The 18,607-nt window shown below is 34.7% G+C and overlaps 2 protein-coding genes across 2 annotated transcripts; one reads left to right on the top strand and one right to left on the bottom strand.

The window, feature by feature from the left end:
* Positions 1–11,526: 11,526 nt before the first annotated feature.
* Positions 11,527–12,292, bottom strand: LOC140755960 (uncharacterized). The gene is made up of 2 exons (XM_073091325.1): positions 12,248–12,292; positions 11,527–11,871 (listed from the first exon to the last, which is right to left on the bottom strand). The coding sequence occupies exons 1-2, from the start codon at positions 12,257–12,259 to the stop codon at positions 11,554–11,556; spliced, it is 330 nt and encodes a 109-aa protein (XP_072947426.1). The 5' UTR covers positions 12,260–12,292; the 3' UTR covers positions 11,527–11,553.
* A 4,521-nt stretch (positions 12,293–16,813) lies between these two features.
* On the top strand, positions 16,814–17,351 carry LOC140755963 (uncharacterized). Its single transcript, XM_073091328.1, has 2 exons — positions 16,814–16,825; positions 17,096–17,351. The coding sequence occupies exons 1-2, from the start codon at positions 16,814–16,816 to the stop codon at positions 17,312–17,314; spliced, it is 231 nt and encodes a 76-aa protein (XP_072947429.1). The 3' UTR covers positions 17,315–17,351.
* Positions 17,352–18,607: the final 1,256 nt, after the last annotated feature.

The following is an 18,607-nucleotide window of genomic DNA, read 5'->3' as shown; positions in this document are numbered from 1 at the left end:
GTATGTGTACGTGAAGTAATCGATGTTTTGAATAATATTGTCAAGGCTTTTCTGAATGGATTTTCGGAAACAAAAGAATGCATAATCCAAGGAAAAACTCATGTTTGTACCATGTTTTCTTTTCTGGCCTTGCGCGTTATGTTGTAAATTGGTAAGTAGTAGGTAATAGGTATGGTTTATGTTATGAAAGTAAGTAATGACTAATGAGAAATGTTGTTACGATGACTACGGCATTAACAAGTAACATTCATGCGGAAAACAGTGCTACAATCCTACCGCTATATGATAGAAATAATATATGATGCAAAAATTTTGATAGAAATAATATGTATTACGCATTTTTTCTTCATTGTTAAACATAAATATCTATCTATTATCGGCTATCGTCCGGTTCCATTAACTGGCCATCTCCATGGTAATGTATTGTTTAGGAAGTTACATAAGTGTGCCAAATTAGAACTTAACTGGATGCCAGTAAAAGATTCCAAAATTTGTACTGAACAGTCAAACAGACATAAAAGCTAATAAAATGTAGTGAAAACGTGTAAGATATAGTTATTTCAAAGCTGTGACGTTCGTTACATCCGTGTAAAACAAAAGACGACGAATTCTAACAAATACGTCATGTATTGTCTTTTAAAATTTTTGATGTATCCTGTCTGAACAGTTTGAAAGAGCATTATTATTTAGCATAGAACTAGTAGTCGCCCAGTGGTCTGAATTCAATAAAAGTCTTAATTTTTGGGGTTCCGTACCCAAAGGGTAAAAACGGAACCCTATTACTAAGACTTCGCTGTCTGTCCGTCTGTGCGTTTGTCACAGGGCTATATCTCCGGAACCGTAATAGATAGACACATATTTTACAGAAGATGCATAACGGTGGTCGCTATAACAACAAATACTAAAAATGAATATAGTTGAATATTAAAGGAGGTCTGCATACAACAAGCCGGCATTTTTCGATCTAACTGTTAAACCGTACTAGGAAGACGGTTCGTTAGAATCCGTTAACTACTATAACTGGTATTATAATAAATACAAATCAGAATCATAAAACATATTTTAATACAGTTATTTTAATTTTATTATACGATGTTTACGTATCATTCATCATCACCCCAACGCCATCTATTGTTGTTTCATGGAACTAAGTATTGTTGAAAATAATAAAATTAATAAAAATAATGAACATTTGGTGGTACGGAAGCCTCCATGTGCGAGTTCGACTCGTACTTGGCGAATTATTCCATTATCATATTAACAACACTAAAGGTCGTCCAAGTACCAAACAAAAAAAAAAACAATTGGTCGAGTAACTCGTTGTAAAATGACGAATATGTAAACGCCGTGCACGAGGACAGACGCGTAATCCATCGCTTCGCATAAATCCCCTACCGTGGCGGACGGGAGAACGTCCGGGCGAGTGTCGAATACACCCGAGTGAGTTATTTACACACTCGCCTCCTTTTATATGAACTCAGCGAATTCATATAAGAGGGCGAAACCGGGTATTACCATTATGTAATGCTAAATTTAGTAATGTAATAATATATTCGGGCATATTCGGTATTCGCCACGATGCTTGACTGTAGTCTGTCAGATCTACATCTCCTTTGATTCGCTGAAATACGTAGGTGCCTAAGTATATAGCTATGTATTTCTAAAATTGTAACAATAACCTACATTTCAATTAGATCGTGAACAAACTTCATATCGTAAATTCGTGGATAATTAAAGACAAGATTGTGAAACTTGTAAATGGTATACGAGTATCACGAAACTTATTTCTCAGACTTGAGACCAAAAACTTAACTTCGAAACAAAGAAAGCAGTTGTGCGAGTGACTTTGAACGCCATTGTAGATTTCTTGAATGTTGCGAATATGAACTTTTATATAACATAAAATTATTCGTATATTCGACACTTGACGATAGTTTTGGAAACTCGAATGATTCTTTTCAGAATATAATTTGCATATCATGCGTAATTTGTATTGCGCATCGTCGACAGTTGCTGTTAGGCGCCAATTATCGTCGACGGTTGCAGAATGTTATATACGAGAGCAAGTCACTGACAAATCGTTAAATTAAAGCGTGATTAAAACAAAAATATTTGTTTTAAATACATACGTCGACCCATGCCGCCGGCGCGCGACATTTGATTCAACCGCTCGACTCGTGCCGCGCCGCTCGCCGCACCGCCTGCCGCGCCACTCGTAGCTTCTTATTCAAATTCCAATTCAAATCTCATTTATTCAAAATTAATCCATATAGAATACTTTTTGAAAGTCAACAAACTACCATGCTTCGGAAGGTGTTTCGCTATGGAGAAAAAGCGGCGCAAGAAACTCCATACGTGAGCAAATTTGCATCTTTTAAAGGGAAAATAGTATGCAATTTTACATAGTGATACACATAATTAATTATTGATGTTGGAGCTGGAGTTGTCATACCATGCGGATTTATCATTTAAGTACTGATTTACATTACAATAAGCTTTTTTACATAAAGTTTATTTTATAGAAGATTTAAACCTTTTCTCGGTCATACATTGTCCTACATTTGTTTTCGCCGCTCAACGCTCGCCGCGCCGCTCGCCGCGCCGTTCGCCGCACCACTGTTGGCTGTGGCCAGACGATGACGGACGTCATCACGTGTTGCTCATCGATATACTACTAAATGTCATTGGTGTTGCTCTTGTGTTACCTCCTATTGTTACACATCAGTAGTAGTTACTTTAATTTATGCTTATAAAATTTTTAGACCATAAATTTAAACCTTTTACTCAACATTTACAGCTCTTAAAATATATAAAAACTAGCTGACCCGGCAAACGTTGTGTTGCCATATACATAAAAAATGTTAAGGGTGAACAACCCTTATCACTTAGGGGTATGAAAAATAGATTGCAGCCGATTCTCAGACCTACTGAATATGCATATAAAATTTGGTGAAAATCGGTAAAGCCGTTTCGGAGGAGTACGGTAACTAACATTGTGACACGAGAATTTTATATATAAGACAAGTAATAAGAAAATTGAGCATAATAATAATAAATATGTATGTAGAGCATACTGGCTCATAACTTAATCTTATTGGTGAATTATTCATATTGTGTTATTATTTTAATTGTTTTTAAATTATTCGCATACGATTATGTAGAGTCAATAACAGAGCAAGCGGTAATTATCTCTATCGAAGTAGGTAGAGATAGAGTATAATTTAAATATAACATAGGCACAATGTACATACTTTGAAATATTATAATTACATTTAATGTTCTCAACATGTATGTTGTTGTCAATTCAATATTGTCCTACTGCTGAGCACAGATATCCTTTCAAAGTGTGAGGGGTTTACCCCTCTCACTTAGCCAGCGCGGTCTCTGGCTACGTGTGAATTATTAAGCGCGCTCCACATTCTTGTGAGAATCTCGCGAGAACGCGAGAAAAGCACGAGAAACGAGAATGTGGAGCCTATACGAATCAGGTTTTACTCGCGTTCTCGCGAGATTCTTGCGAGAATGTGGAACGGGCTTTAACCCTGACACACCTTTGAGATCTTTATAAAACGTGTAGATTTCCCCACGATGGTTTATTTCACCGGTTAAACAATGTTGTGACAATTAATTTGTTGTACGCACATAACTTTAAAAATCACAGATGTTTTGAAAGTTTTAAAATTATTTGCACAGTATTAAAATATTAAAACGTTGTTATTAAATTATTGTCTATCTGCTTTACTTAATTACTTATAGAACATAAAATAAAACAAACAAAATCGTCAAAAATACTGTATTACGAGAAAATAATTATCATAAATATTATTATAACACATTTTCGTAATCTTATCAGTTCGGAGTCCAAGTTCAATAATCATGCTCTTCATATGTAGTAGGAGTAAGGCGAGGCGTAAGTATAAGCGGAGTACGCGAGCGGGGAGTACGCGGAGTACGCGGAGTACGCCACCGGTGCGGTGTAGGCGGCTGCCACCGGCGCTGTGTACGCCGCGGCGACGGGCGCTGCGTAGCTCACCACCAAGGGCTTGGCGGAGGCGAAGGCCAGAAGGGCTGAGAGGATCAGCTGTAAAAAAAGTTCATTAGATAAACAACACGAGAAAAATTGAAGACTCCGTTTTTGTGCAGTGGGTATTGGTCAAACTTTAATATTCATATTACATGAAAATATAAAAAAGTCTAGATTACAATAATATGATTTCTTTCACTGTCAAAATGATTATGTATAGCTAACACATTTTATTTAAAAATACCAAAGACGTGCTTTAGATTTGTACCCGGATCTCCAAAGAATGTACGAGTTGTAAGGCCACTTAATTATTAATGATTAAGTAATTGTATTTTTGAACTACACGAAACTAAATCTTTTCTGATAATTAAAAACATAAATGGATCAACATCCTGTGGAGAAGATAAAGAAAGTATTTCTTCAAATTACGTAATATAAAAAAAATATCTTATAAACTCGTTATAACACACGTGTAATATATATATTACATAATAAGAATAATAATAATACATATATAACACTACTTAAATCCATATAACTCAATCTATGTTCAAATTAGGACATTTAAAGCGGAACTTTCAAATAAACGCAACCAAATCCAAGTAATAGTTCGAATACTTACAAGTTTGAACATTTTGTCTGCTTGTCTGTAGAACACTAACTAGTCGTGGTCCATCCTGCTAATATATAAGGATGTAGTGACCCCCGATGTTGGCAGCGCATCGCGTACCTTGGCAAGGACGGAGTCAGGACATACACGTGACTTGAATGCAGAGAGTCAGATTGCGCATCGCTCAATTGGTGTAGGATGTCCGAATTAAAACTATTGTTTTAAAACCTTTGCTAGTAATTTGAGGGTCATTTCTAGGACTCCGTATGGAGGCTATGGTATTGCTTTCGAGGAATACTGTTTACTTATTTGCTCTAGGCAGGTATGATACAATTGATAATGAGTTGTCTTTCTAACTATGGAAAGCATGGCAACCTACTGGTACGTAAAAGCCAGGTGGTACGTAAAGCCCATGGACATCTGTAATCAACGACAAATAAGATTTCGTACTTGAGGTCGGCTTCAAATGCGCCGCTTCCTCTGAACACTAATCTGGAACGCCTCGGAAAAGTATGTATCCCTTATATACCCTTCAAACCAGAACACAGCAGCGCTTAACACTGCTGACATTAGGTTGGCAGTGGAACCGGTGTAGCGATTTTTTTAAATAAATTATTCATAGACGTAACAAGGTTTTGTTCTATTTACAATGTTTTTATAATAACATAAGAACTGACGTAATAATCCAATATAGAAATTATGATTAAAACTCACTAATAAAGAAGCGTTTAGTGAAGCGATCAAACACGCAGATGGTCCGGGTTCGATCTCCGGCCAGTTACATAATTATTCACTAATTGGTAACTTGTTCAATGGTATGTTCTAAACAACAGTTACTTTACTAACAGTCCAATTATTTAATTGACATATTTTTTTATAGATTACTCATTAACGACATATAAACACAAACAACATTACATTAACTTTAATTAGAACAGTTAATGCGGTGAAATAATACTGAAACCTTTATAAACATAATCTTGACTTGTAAAGAACTGAAGTTATAAATTAAAGATGGAAAGCTGGGACATTTCCGTTTCCGCCTCACCCCGGAATTATTCTGTTATTATTATTTATACATAATCAAGATAAACAGTTGTCAAGAAATTTCCTCTGACCGATTCCAATTTACCTTGAACTACAATTTATCTAAAGGAAAACGGAACGTTAAACATGAGTAATTAAGAAACTGCTAATTCTTCTGTTCAGTGGGCATGTTTATGTTTTTGATCTCCTAATTGAGTTAATTACAAAATTACTTACGTAATAAATATAGTTTGATTTGAATCCAGTTAAATATTTTGGATTAAGGGTACAATAAGGAATATATTAAGTTTTATACTGTCGCTAACGCTAGATTTATTTGTAAAATTTAAAACCTTTGTAACAAAGAAATAACAGCTTTGTAAATAACTGAGAACTATTTGAGTAGAATATTTCGTTATAGATTTTTAAGACAGACATTCATATTTTATGCTATATAGTGATATGGCAAGAGGAGTGCCTCTTGTGATCTAGTAATACGAAATTAAGCTTCATTCCGGGGTTCAATCCCAGGTGAGATATAAGCAGACAAAACCGAGTGAAGTAATTTATGTAATACTAGCTGTGCCCTGCGGTTTCACCCTCGTTAAAAAGAAACAGGTACATCTAGTTCTAAAATATAATCCCGTCCCGTCAAAATCGGTCCAGCCAGTTCAGAGATTAGCCAGAACAAACAGACGGACAGACAGACAAAAATTGTAAAAAAGTAAAAAGCGGTTATTTGGTTATTTTAATGTTCAAAACAGACACTACAATTATATTTATATATATAGATAATAATCCACCAACGCAAAAGTTCAAAAGACCACAGAATATATTCAACATTTAATATTAAACTTCTTAGGTCGCGCTAAGTGTGAATAAAACTGCTTTTAGCATATGAGAAGCTTAAAGCTCTGGAACTTACGAGTACATTAATGGTGACATTTAAGGTAACGTCGAAAGTTACGCACGACCTACTATGGTGTTAAAGCTCTAGGTGGCATATTAAATTTATTGTACTCTATATATAATCTAGTTTGAAAGTTGACGGTTTTATCATATGAAACGCTTATAGAGTAAATAAAATAGAGCGCTAATAAAAATGTATCCTAAGATTTGGTATAAATAATTTACACATATGATGCTTATAATATTTGTTATTCAATTTTATGTATGCGTATTATCAATTAAAACTGGAAGAAAATTCTTTCTACATTTTTGAGCAAACGAGCACGTACAATACAGTACCCTTACCATGAGTTTTAACGTTTTGACAAATATGACTGATTTGGTATTTGTTTACGTATTGGCCCATACAATTTCCAAGTTCTGATACAATCCGCTAGGGGCGCTGATTGGAAATTGTATCGGAAAATACGTAAACAGATACCAAAACAGTCATATTTGTCAAAACGTAAAAACTCATAGTAAGAGTACTGATGGTAAGTGGCCATTACCGCCCATAGGAACCTGAAATCAACCCCAGATAGTGTTGGTCCATCTTAAATAAATAAACGCTTTCGACACTCACAACCCCACACTAGGATTACCTGTATCGTGGATGCTATGGACACACACACAGACAAATACACAAACACCCAGACCCAGAAACAGAAATCTAAACTCATCATTTGAAATCTGTCTGGCCGGGGATCGAACCCGGGACCCACTGCGCCTCAGACCGGTATGGTGACCGCTCAGCCACGCGGGTCGTCAGTCTTAGATCTTAGATCGACCACAGATGCGTTGCTGTCCCATTTGAAACTCCCTTTACCATTCAAAATTCAGCACAGTAGCGCTTCAAAGTGCTGTCAAAAGGCAGAAAAAGGTGTGATGGCGATGCCTACAAAGCGAACTACGAAGGGTTCTAGAAACATCAAACCAGTTTAAGCGTGCAGAACAGTAATATAATGGAGCGACAACAGCATTCAAATTAATCAACATGCCCTTAATCGACTGGTAATGAAGGTATAACCTTGAACTTAAGTTATGACTAACGTGACCACACGACTGGCTTGGGCGAGTCAGTCCCGTTTCTTATTATCTATCCTATAAAAAATCCTAAATTATCGAGCAATCCATTATTTGATATCCTTGAAAACTCTCGAAATCTCGATATTTTGAAATTGATACGTTAATGATTAATTGACAAGACTGTTTTTTTTTATAATATAAGAGTAGCAGACGAGCATGCAGTCCACCTGATGGTAAGTGGCTACTGCCGCCCATGGACATCTGCAATCAACCCCAGATATGATTAGATATTACTACCTGAGGTCGGCCACAGATGCGCCGCTACCCCTGAGGACTAAGCTGGAACGCCTCCAAAAAGTCTGTCTCCCTTACCACACCCTTCAAACCGGAACACAGCAGCGCCTAACACTGCTGTTATTAGGTAGAAATAGGTGTGGCGGTGGAGCCGCCGGAATCGAACCACAAAGGGTTCTACCACCTTCAAATCTGTATTATAATAATTACCTTTAGTACTGATACTCAAATATGTGGTCAATATGGACTCCCAGGGTTGACTAGGTCCTTGAAGTCGATTAAGAAATCCGACAAGAACATATCTGGACCTGATAATTTTGAAAAAAACAATATTAACTTACGATAGGGTTACCCAAAATACAAAGACATAGCAAGGGGCTAACTCGTCGATGGGTCACATGAAGTACTCCGGTCGCGTTCCTTTGGAGATCCCGGAGTTCTCTACGCAGCGTCGAGGACGGCCACCGGGGGGTTTTAGTGCGGTAAAAGTCCCACATAACCCCGTGTCGCTCCCACGGCACCGGGTACCTTTTGAAGGTTTTCCCCTCGAGAAAAAAAAAGGGCCACATGAAGTAAGGATGGTCCATTATGCAAGTAGGTACCTACTCGTATGATGTTATTAAATCGATACTTAAGACATCAGCCAACTTGTTCAGCTAGTAAACTAATATTCTACAAATATCCCGCTTTGACAACAAAAATAATTGGTGACACTAGTATTGTCAGACACAGACACTTTAATTTGTAGAAAATTATGACGTAAGTATCTTGTTATTATCTGTTCTTAATCTAGGCCTACATTCATATTTACAACTAAGAAGTAATTCGAATGTAATATTATAATAGTTTTATTAACTGGTAGATACATATTTATTACATTTTCATGCTTGTTTGTTGACTTTGTAACTACTTTGTGGTCCAATGTACGTTTATGTAGGTATCTATGTAAAGTTTGGAGGCATCAGCAATCAGATTTAGCGTTGCTGTGTTCTGTTTGGAAGGTGTGGTGTGTGGTAAGGGAGAGACTTCAGAGATATATTTTATTTATTAACCTCACCAACGATTATTACATTTGCATGCGCCACCATAACTTAAGAACTAGGAATACAGTTAACAATAAATGCATAATCACTTATAGGTGAGTATCAAAGACTCCTTGTAAGCATACAAAAAAGTAAGACGTCATTATAACAATAAACAAAGGTACAGTTTGTATTTATACTCATTAATTAATCTAAGAATTGAGTAATATATATTTTTAATCTATGAAAGACTAATCTACAGTCTTAAGCATTTTTTTAAATTTATCCAGAGACACATGGTTAATATCCATATGAGATGTTCCAACATAATCAGTGGTAGCAACGCATTTGTGACCTATTGCAAGTAAGGCTCCTAATCCGATATTTATTACAGACTAGATGTGCCCCGCGGTTTTACCTGCGTTAAAAAGTAATTCTAACGCGGGTGAAACCGCGGGGCACAGCTAGTTTTAAAATATAAGTAGCCTGAGTTACTTCTTATTATATCAGCTACCTGCCAGTAAAAGTCCCGTGAAAATCGGTCCAGCCATTTCAGAGATTAGCCAGAACAAACAGACAGACAGAAAAAAAATAAAAATGTTATTTTGGTGTATGTACCGTATGTTTATTCATATGCATGTAGTAAAAAGCGGTTATTTCAATATTAAAAACAGACAATTTAATTTTATTTATATGTATAGATATCCATGGCCGAAACTGATCACTATCACGATCAGGTGTTTGCTATCACTATAGCTAACATTATAACTTAAAAATGTCTACTCTCCAATCACTGTAGATCTAGGAGTTTTCCTGTTTGGACCATGTCATGGACACACACAAAGGCGAATACACAAATAATCGAAACTTCGAAAGTACCATCATTTTGTCCAGATGGCGGATTTTTATGATGAATAACATCAACCTGTTATTAATTATAAAAAATCGAGTACACATGGCCTATAAAATAACCTTTTAATTAAATATCGAGAATATTTATTTATTTATTTATTTATTTATTTATATATTTATTGTAACACAAACACACGGTTAAGGTACAACAGGGCAAACTTAATGCCTGATGGCATTCTCTACCAGTCAACCCTTGGTGAGTGGAGAGAATTTGCGGCAGGTGTCAAAATACATAAATATTGTAATACTTCCTACATATATAAATACATATCCAAATATATACATACACACATATATCTAAAATATAATAATAAAATATTATATATATATATATATATATATATATATATATATATATATATATATATATATATATATATTATAGGTGAAGAGAAAAGAGATAAAAAATGCTTTATATGTCAGATGAGGAGCTCAGATACTCTCGAACAAGTTTTTTAAATATCGCTTTGCTTGGAGCTTTTCTTATGTGCACGGGCAGGGCGTTCCAGAGCAGAACTGCCTGAACAGTAAAGGAAAAATGGAAGAAGCCACTATTATGTGATGGAATATCTGCTTTTAAATTATGAGATGACCGAAGCATTTGTCGGCGAATAACAAAGTAGATATGTAAATAATATACAAGTCACGGTAGGTAACAAGCCAAATACCACCCCTATTGAACACTGCGGACGTAATACCAATGATATCATACATTGTAGTCACCTGAGCGTCATTTACATAAAATAGGCCCGTCCTAATATTGAAGCTGTTTGTATTCTAATGTGTGCCTATATCTATCAAATAGCATACATAAATGATGTAGGTGGGTTATTTAGGAAGAGTAAATACTTATTTTAAAGTCAGAATTTCTGGTGTTACCACTTCAGTGGCCAATGTCACATTTATTTCAGTGTAATAAAAACAATGTTAAGCTTTATGTTTTTGGATTGAAGTATGTGTTACACTTGTATAAGTAACCTAGTCCTCAATGGGCAGCGATGCATCTGCATCTGTATCCGATCCGATCCGATCTCAGATAGAACTTCAATCTTAATTGCAGATCATTATAGATGTACCTACAATAATACAAATATTAAATTATATTAGAGCAGTGTTCTGGTTGAAGAATGTGGTAAAGGACATATCAATAGGGTTCCGTGCAAAAAAGAATTAAGACCCACGAAATCCCCAGAGTGTTTTTAGAGCAGGAGATACAGACAATTTAGTGTAAATTTTAAAATTCAATTTTTTATTTCTATAATTTTCTACCTATTTGTTAAATATCAAAAAATCTTATATCATACATGTAACAGTCTTTAGCGAAAGTTCAGCTTTATTTGATTCTCAGTTTAGGTCGAATTTTAATTGGCAAACAGGACACAAATAGACTACACGAGCGTAAGTGAAGCGCCTTTAAAAATTGTTATCGCAGTTTTTCCGATTGAAGTTCTTGCTACTTCGTTCGTTTCGTTTAATACTCGTATTTTCAATTTTTAATTGCTGCTGCAAAAGATTTTTTTTCAGTATTGTGTCTCATTTTTTGTAACATAAAAAGACTCATATCAGTTTTACGGCCGCGGTAACGTTGTGGTTAGCAATTTCGTCAGGAAATCCTTATGCTAGATGTAATTGACAACAACAGATTCAAATAGCAAATTCGTTTATTGGTCTATTAATTTTATCTGTACTCCTTACTTTAAGAAAACGGGTGCTCTGTATGCGGCTGTGTAAGCAGCAGCTACTGGGGCAGTGTAAGCCGCGGCGTATGGAGCAGTGTAAGCCGCGGCGTATGGAGCAGCGTAAGCCGCGGCGTAAGGAGCGGAGTAAGCGGCGGCGACTGGAGCAGTGTAAGCGGCGGCGACTGGAGCAGTGTAAGCAGCGGCGACTGGGGCGGTGTAAGCAGCGGCGACCGGGGCGGTGTACGCAGCTGCCACTACAGGGGCTGGGTACGCTACTGAGTGGATGCCGGGCTTAGCAGCAACCACGGCGAGGAGGGCAGCGAAGATCACCTGGTAAATAGAAAGCATTGAAAATGAGACTGATGTTAATGTCACATTACAAGAATTAGTGAATGGTACTTCTTTCCGCAGTTATTGTTACTCATTAATTATTTTTACATAATAACAATTACATATGAGAAACAATAATTTTAATTATTTGCTTTGCTTCATTCAGTTTAGTATTTTTAATTAATCATGGAAAAAAACAATTTTTACGTCTTCATTCTACACTTTAATTTTTAGTGCAAGTTTATCTGGAGGCACGGAAGTGCCTCCGCCAAGTCGAGCTTATTCTTTAAAAGTTCATTTTACAAATATTCCTATCTGAACAATTTATCGTAGAAACATTTAATCTGTTTTAATCCCCAAATATCATTTTCTTTACCTGCTTGAACATTTTGTTTGTTTGTTTGGTTGACTTCTTCACGAATAGACAAATGAGTGTGTGATGACAATTCTGTGCACGGTACGCTTAAATACGCAAAGATAGCCACGCAATTATTCGGCCAATGCAAGGGTTTGCTAACGCAGAGCATCGCTGCTCCGAATTCAAGACTAACATCTCAACATTGAAATGCGGAACGGAACCAGTCACGCATAAGAAGGATTTCTTTATTTTCTAACGTTTTTTACCTAGACTAATATTAAAAAGAGGAAAACTTTGTTTTATTGGTTGTAATGAATAGGCACAAAAACTACTGGACCGGTTTTAAAAATTATTTTACCATTCGTAAGCTACATTATCTACGAGTAACATAGGCTATATTTTATATGGAATATATTTGATAAATAGATTTTGAGGCGGTACAAAGTTTGCCGGGTCAGCTAGTTACATATATGTTCAATACATTAACAACAGTCATATGCTTGTAAGATTATGAAAGTGGTAGAGCCAAAACGATTCGATTTTGGGTAACACCAGCACACCCATTTCAAGTGTGAATTAGTTCTGCGTGTCAGTGGAAAGGTTTGTATGCCGGGTGACTTACGTATACATATACTCTCTGTAAGATTAACTACACGACCTTTTACCACTCTAGTCGTATAATAAAGGTTATTTCTTCCTATTTTGTAAATACTAATCATAACATTAGAGAAAAAGCTTACTAATGTTCAGGTATGTCATAGACTTCTGCAATGAATACTAATTACCAAGACCTACCTGGAATCCAATTCAGAAACAATTGTTTTATGTGCTAGGTATTTAAATTATTATATGAAATTACTGTGCATGTAACAATTAAAATTCCTAAAATGGATCTAATGGTTTCGTACAGCATAAACCATCCATATCAGAATGCAGCGCGCTAACCATTGCGTCAGAGGTCAATGTGTGCGTGTCTGGAGTACTACGCGGTAGTTACAGCTACCATGGAGGTCAATGTATCTAATGAAGCAGTCAATGAAGTATGGCTGTTGGGAGCCATCACAGGTGTGGGAGTGTTATGAACAAAGCAGTAGTAATCATGTAATACAGAAACAGTATCTTATACTATGAGGTAGATAGACACATAAAAAATTAAGATTACGAAAAATACATTGAAAAGTTTTAAAACAAATCAAATTTAGATACAAAATACAAATTTAAATAGAAGAAATCCAAAGAACAAGTTGTGTTTTTGAAAAAATAACACCTGAAATGTTTTTTTGATTGTCATTGTGATTGACAATCAAAAAACTTAACGTAACAATGTAACTTAACGTCACAATGTATTTATTTATAAAAAAATGTGTCTGATATAAAAACGCCAATATTATAAACATCGGGTTTAAATTATTTTTAACTTTTCAGTTATTTTTAATTAACAAGAAAAAAAAAAGCTTCATTTTAATTTCTTTTTCTGTTGATTTTATTGTTACATGAAATGATTCATCAAATAAACAGCAAAATTTTCATTAATAAACATTTGGTGGACATGAATTAAGTAAATAATATCTTTTATTAGTCTCATTTTCATATTAAAATACTTAATCTGTATCACACAGATACCTTGCTTCAGTGATCTAAGAGATCCTTGTGCTCCTCACTTATAAATCAGGCATACGATATGCATTTTTTATGATGGGTAAAAAATGTTCAACTCGCATCAGGACATGTGGGCTGATAGAAAATTCGTAAGAACGCAAAGCAATTTGAAAAAGTCTTGATGACATTCTGAGTCAGCATAGAAAAAATATGCCAATGGATGTCCGTTTCTATTTTTATTTATTATATTTTATTCAGGTTAGGTTACGAAAGTTTTCACTTCTAAACGGCACTCCCGGTGCAACCTGTTGATTTTTTTATTTGTCTAATTTTCATATACTTAACAATCTGTGTCATACAGATACCTTGCTTTAGTGACCTAAGAGCCTTGTGCTTCTCAGTTGCACGCATATGATATGCAAAAGACAAGAATAGATTGCACAAAACAAAGGCCAAGTCTATAGAAGTAAATATTACGTGCAATCGCGATTTCCATAATTTTGCTCTATATTAGGGTATCTGTATAACCATCTGCACGTGACTATAAATGTATATTACTCGTAAATGTCCAAAACTATAACGATAACCGCTTACTTGCATTGTGTAATTCGCCATTACTCTTGTATGTCACATTACCGCCCATTATTCTTGTATGTGATATTACTATTTACAAAATGGTGTAATTTTTTGAGATTTATACGAATTTTGAAAACTTGTAGTTTACTTGTAGTAGAACAAATATTATATCTACCAATTTGTGTAATTACTCCGTAGGTTTATATACATTTAACTAGTTTTTACCCACGGCTTCGCCCTTTAAAAGTTAATAATATAACATACTAACTAACATACATAAAACTGAAAATTGACTGAAATGAAAGTGGCGCCATCTGGCGAAAATTGGTCGTACCAACTCTGAAACCTTCGTGGGCTCATGGACAACAACTTTGATAAAGAAGATCACTTGATCAAATGCATTGTTTACGATGAAATCCTTACTAATATCTATTAAAATAATTGACTTTTTGGTCCTAAAATCGATTTTCCGATTAATCTATCTTAAATCACTCTAGTTCCCGTGGGATTTCCGGGATAAAAATATTAGTAATATCCGGATTTATAATATTAGTAAGGAGTAAGGATTTCATTTCATTACTGTATTTTACGTAATATTTTTGACAATATAATATTTTATAATCCATTATATCCTGCTTTTGGTTGTGTATTATATTGGTAAGTGCAATAGATTGATAAATTATTTACGACCTCCATGGAAAAAGATACAGTAATCTTTTCTGCGCTAGTTCTACTCAGAATTACTAAATATTTCAAATGAAATCAGTATATGGTCATCTAGGCAAAATAAAACATTAATTTATAAGGTTTTGTAATTACAAAAGCTTATAAATTAATGTTTTATTTTGTGAATACATTTAGAATTATTGCATAGATTAGTAAAGATTACTCACTCCTAACAAGAAAATGTACCCAGTTTTGAGAATTGAAATAGTTGCGTAAAAAATTTTTGCCACGTCTCCGTGCTAAAATGTCCCTAAAATATTTGAAATAATTATTCATTTTTATTTATTTGTTACGTAAATTATGCAGTATTAGTTATTTATTCATAATTTTTCTATAAAAATGATTTTATTTGTCAAGAATTCAAAAAAAGAACTTACTAAAATAAGCTGTTTGTGGCTTCATTCAATTTCAAGGCGGCGAAGTATCTTTACTTATCTATGAATTATTGTTATAAAAGTAAAAACAGGTGCGTTCGCTTCAAAGAGGTCAAATGCAGTCCATCTGACATCGAGAGGTATCTGTCGCCTGTAGTTGTCTATCGTTTCAAAGGAGAATGCCCATTCTTGGTACTGATTTTTCTCATGCGTCAAAATGAAAGTAATATTAAAATTATTTTTTGATTTTTTTACATAATTTGTCGATCAGAATAGTTTCTTCGAACAAGGCGGTTCCATTTAAGATAAAATAAGACGAAAAGTTGATTGTTGTTCTTAAAAAATAAAATGGCGGTATTTTATACTCGGAATTCATTATTTTAGGTTTTTAGGATTATTTTAGGTTTTTTTCAAAGTAAATGGAATATGTTATTCGAACTACATTATAGATACCTACTGTCAGTTAAAACCGACCATCGATCTATCGTCGGATATTATCGACTTTCTAGGTTATGTAACATTTCGGCAAATAACTTCAGAACCCGGGTGCTGATCTAAAAAATAATTATTGGTGGTAGTATTTGGTTAATTATACATCGTCCACAACAAGTTTCAATTTGACACAACTCTGGACGGCGGTTCATACTTTCATGGGCATTGTCCTTTAATTGGAGCTCTACTTGAAGTCAATTACAACGAAACTTCCATTAAGGGCGAAGTTTGAACGCCTTTTGTTAATATTTTAATGGTCTTATAACTTGCTGTTGTTAAGTCAGAAATAGGGATTTATTTTATTGTTGTAGCATCCAGTGGCATACCTTCTTAAGCGGTTTTTGTGAACTTCCTTCAATAAACATTGAATAAAAATCTCATCGTAATACTAGCTGACCCGGCAAACTTTGTACCGCCTCAAAATCCATTTTTACAAAGATATTTCATATAAAATATAGCCTATCTTACTCGTGGACAATGTAGCTTTCGAATAGTAAAAGAATTTTTAAAATCGGTCCAGTAGTTTTTGAGCCTATTCATTACAATCAAACAAACAAAGTTTTCCTCTTTATAATATTAGTATAGATAATATAATTATATTGTAAATAAATGAAGCAAAAAAAAACATTTCAAAAATTCTTTAGTCTGTATAGAAATATTCTAGTAACAAACACACGATGTTTGATCAAAACCACAGTTTTCCTAGTAACCCTTTCCTTCTCACGAATTTATTGACCTTCGCCACACAGTATAAAGATAGCTACAATCACTTCTTGTACATCATTCAGCTCAAACGCAGAACTTGATAACTACCAAAATGTTTAAACTGGTTGGTACAATGTTTTACTTATGTATTTAAAAATATAAAGGCATATAATATGCTACCGAAAGAAAATTTTACACTTGTAAAAGTAAAAAAATATTATTATTTTGGGATGTCTAAACTGCAACTGATTTAATGAAATTTTATTTTAGTATTAAAATATTATTTGTTTTTGGGATAAATATGAAATAAAGTCAAAATTCAATTTAGTATAGTTAATGCTCGCTAAGAGATAATATCAATTAAATTAAATTATTAAAACATTTTTCTTTACAGTTCATCTTCGCGTGCTTCCTCGCCCTGGCCGCGGCCAAGCCCGGCGTGCTGCCGCTGGCGTACACCGCGCCCGTGGCCGCCGCGTACACCGCACCGGTGGCCGCCGCCTACTCCGCGCCGCTCGCCTACTCCGCGTACTCCGCCTACAGCGCGCCCGTCGCCGCGTACTCCGCCTATGGCTACGCTGCGCCCTACACCGCTGCTTACTACGTCCGCTGAAAACCATACAAACAAATCAGATCTTAGAAACACGTGAAATGAATAGTGTAATTAAAAACAATGTTGTTATGCAAAAATAAATTGTTTTTACAAAATACCTTCTTATTTTTTAATCTACTATTTTTTTCTACAGCAAGAAACTATATAATAAATACCAATAATAGGACTCAATATCATATAACACTTTACTACGAGAAATTGTGTCAAAGGTGGCCAATAACGTTTATACAAAATATTGAATAGTAAAAAGTCAGATGACAATGAATTTCCGCCTACACCACACCCATTGTTGCTCCCCGCCTACGGCTACGCTTCACTCTACACCGCTCTGTACCCTCACCATCAGTTTTTACGTTTTGACAAATATGACTATTTTGGTATTTGTTTACGTATTACCGATACAATTTCTAATCAGCGCCCCTAACGGATTGTATCAGAACTATAGTGTCAGTAACGTAACATTAAATGTCTAAATTGTCAAAATGGTGCTTTATGTTTTGTCTCTCTTTTTTGCGAACATGTGAGCAGACAAAATGACTTGAGCACTTACTTATTGTTACGTTTACTCAGTCTACTGAAGCAAACGGAACACAATAATGGATTGAGTAAACGTAACGTAAAATTGTGGGATGTTATGAAAACTCGTGGTAAGGGTACTGCTTACGTGTTACTACGTTCGCTGCAAACCTGACGATTCATTCAGGCGATAAAACTTTAATGTTTTAATATGAAAAATAAATAATATTTAAGTATGTCAATATTTAATCATTTTATTAATCACACATGATTTTTTAAGATTTAGTTATACGAGACAGTTTCTAAACTTTATCAATATAATATCATTTAAATTTTAATGCCTTGTTTAGATCCATAATAAGGACGTATCTATACATAAATGTATATTGCCCTTTCTTTAAGAGTTACATTTTCGTAAGTTTGTTATATTAGTATTTAAATAAAATTATCGTTGATCTTTAGTACATTATTGCATACCAAAAAATCCAATATCACGTAGTTTTTAGTTGCGTAAGTTGTAATAAAATAATACATTTGCAATTATAATCTAAACGAGATGAAACATGATTTTATATACAAGGTAGCAGGTAACATAAAGGATTTTCTCGGAGTGTTGAGTATTTGACTATCGTACTAAGTACCAAAATTTATAAATAAACTAGCTGACCCGGCAAACGTTGTGTTGCCATATAAATAAAAAAATTTTAAGGGTAAACAACACTTATCACTTAAGGGTGTGAAAAATAGATAGTAGCCGATTCGGAGATCTACTAAATA

The sequence above is a fragment of the Epargyreus clarus genome, unplaced genomic scaffold, assembly GCF_041222505.1.
Source record: "Epargyreus clarus isolate Ecla_fem2 unplaced genomic scaffold, WU_Ecla_fem_2.2 ptg000034l, whole genome shotgun sequence".
Taxonomy (NCBI): domain Eukaryota; kingdom Metazoa; phylum Arthropoda; class Insecta; order Lepidoptera; family Hesperiidae; genus Epargyreus; species Epargyreus clarus.
Note: the sequence above shows the minus strand (reverse complement) of the source record. Positions and strands in the feature narration are given on the sequence as shown.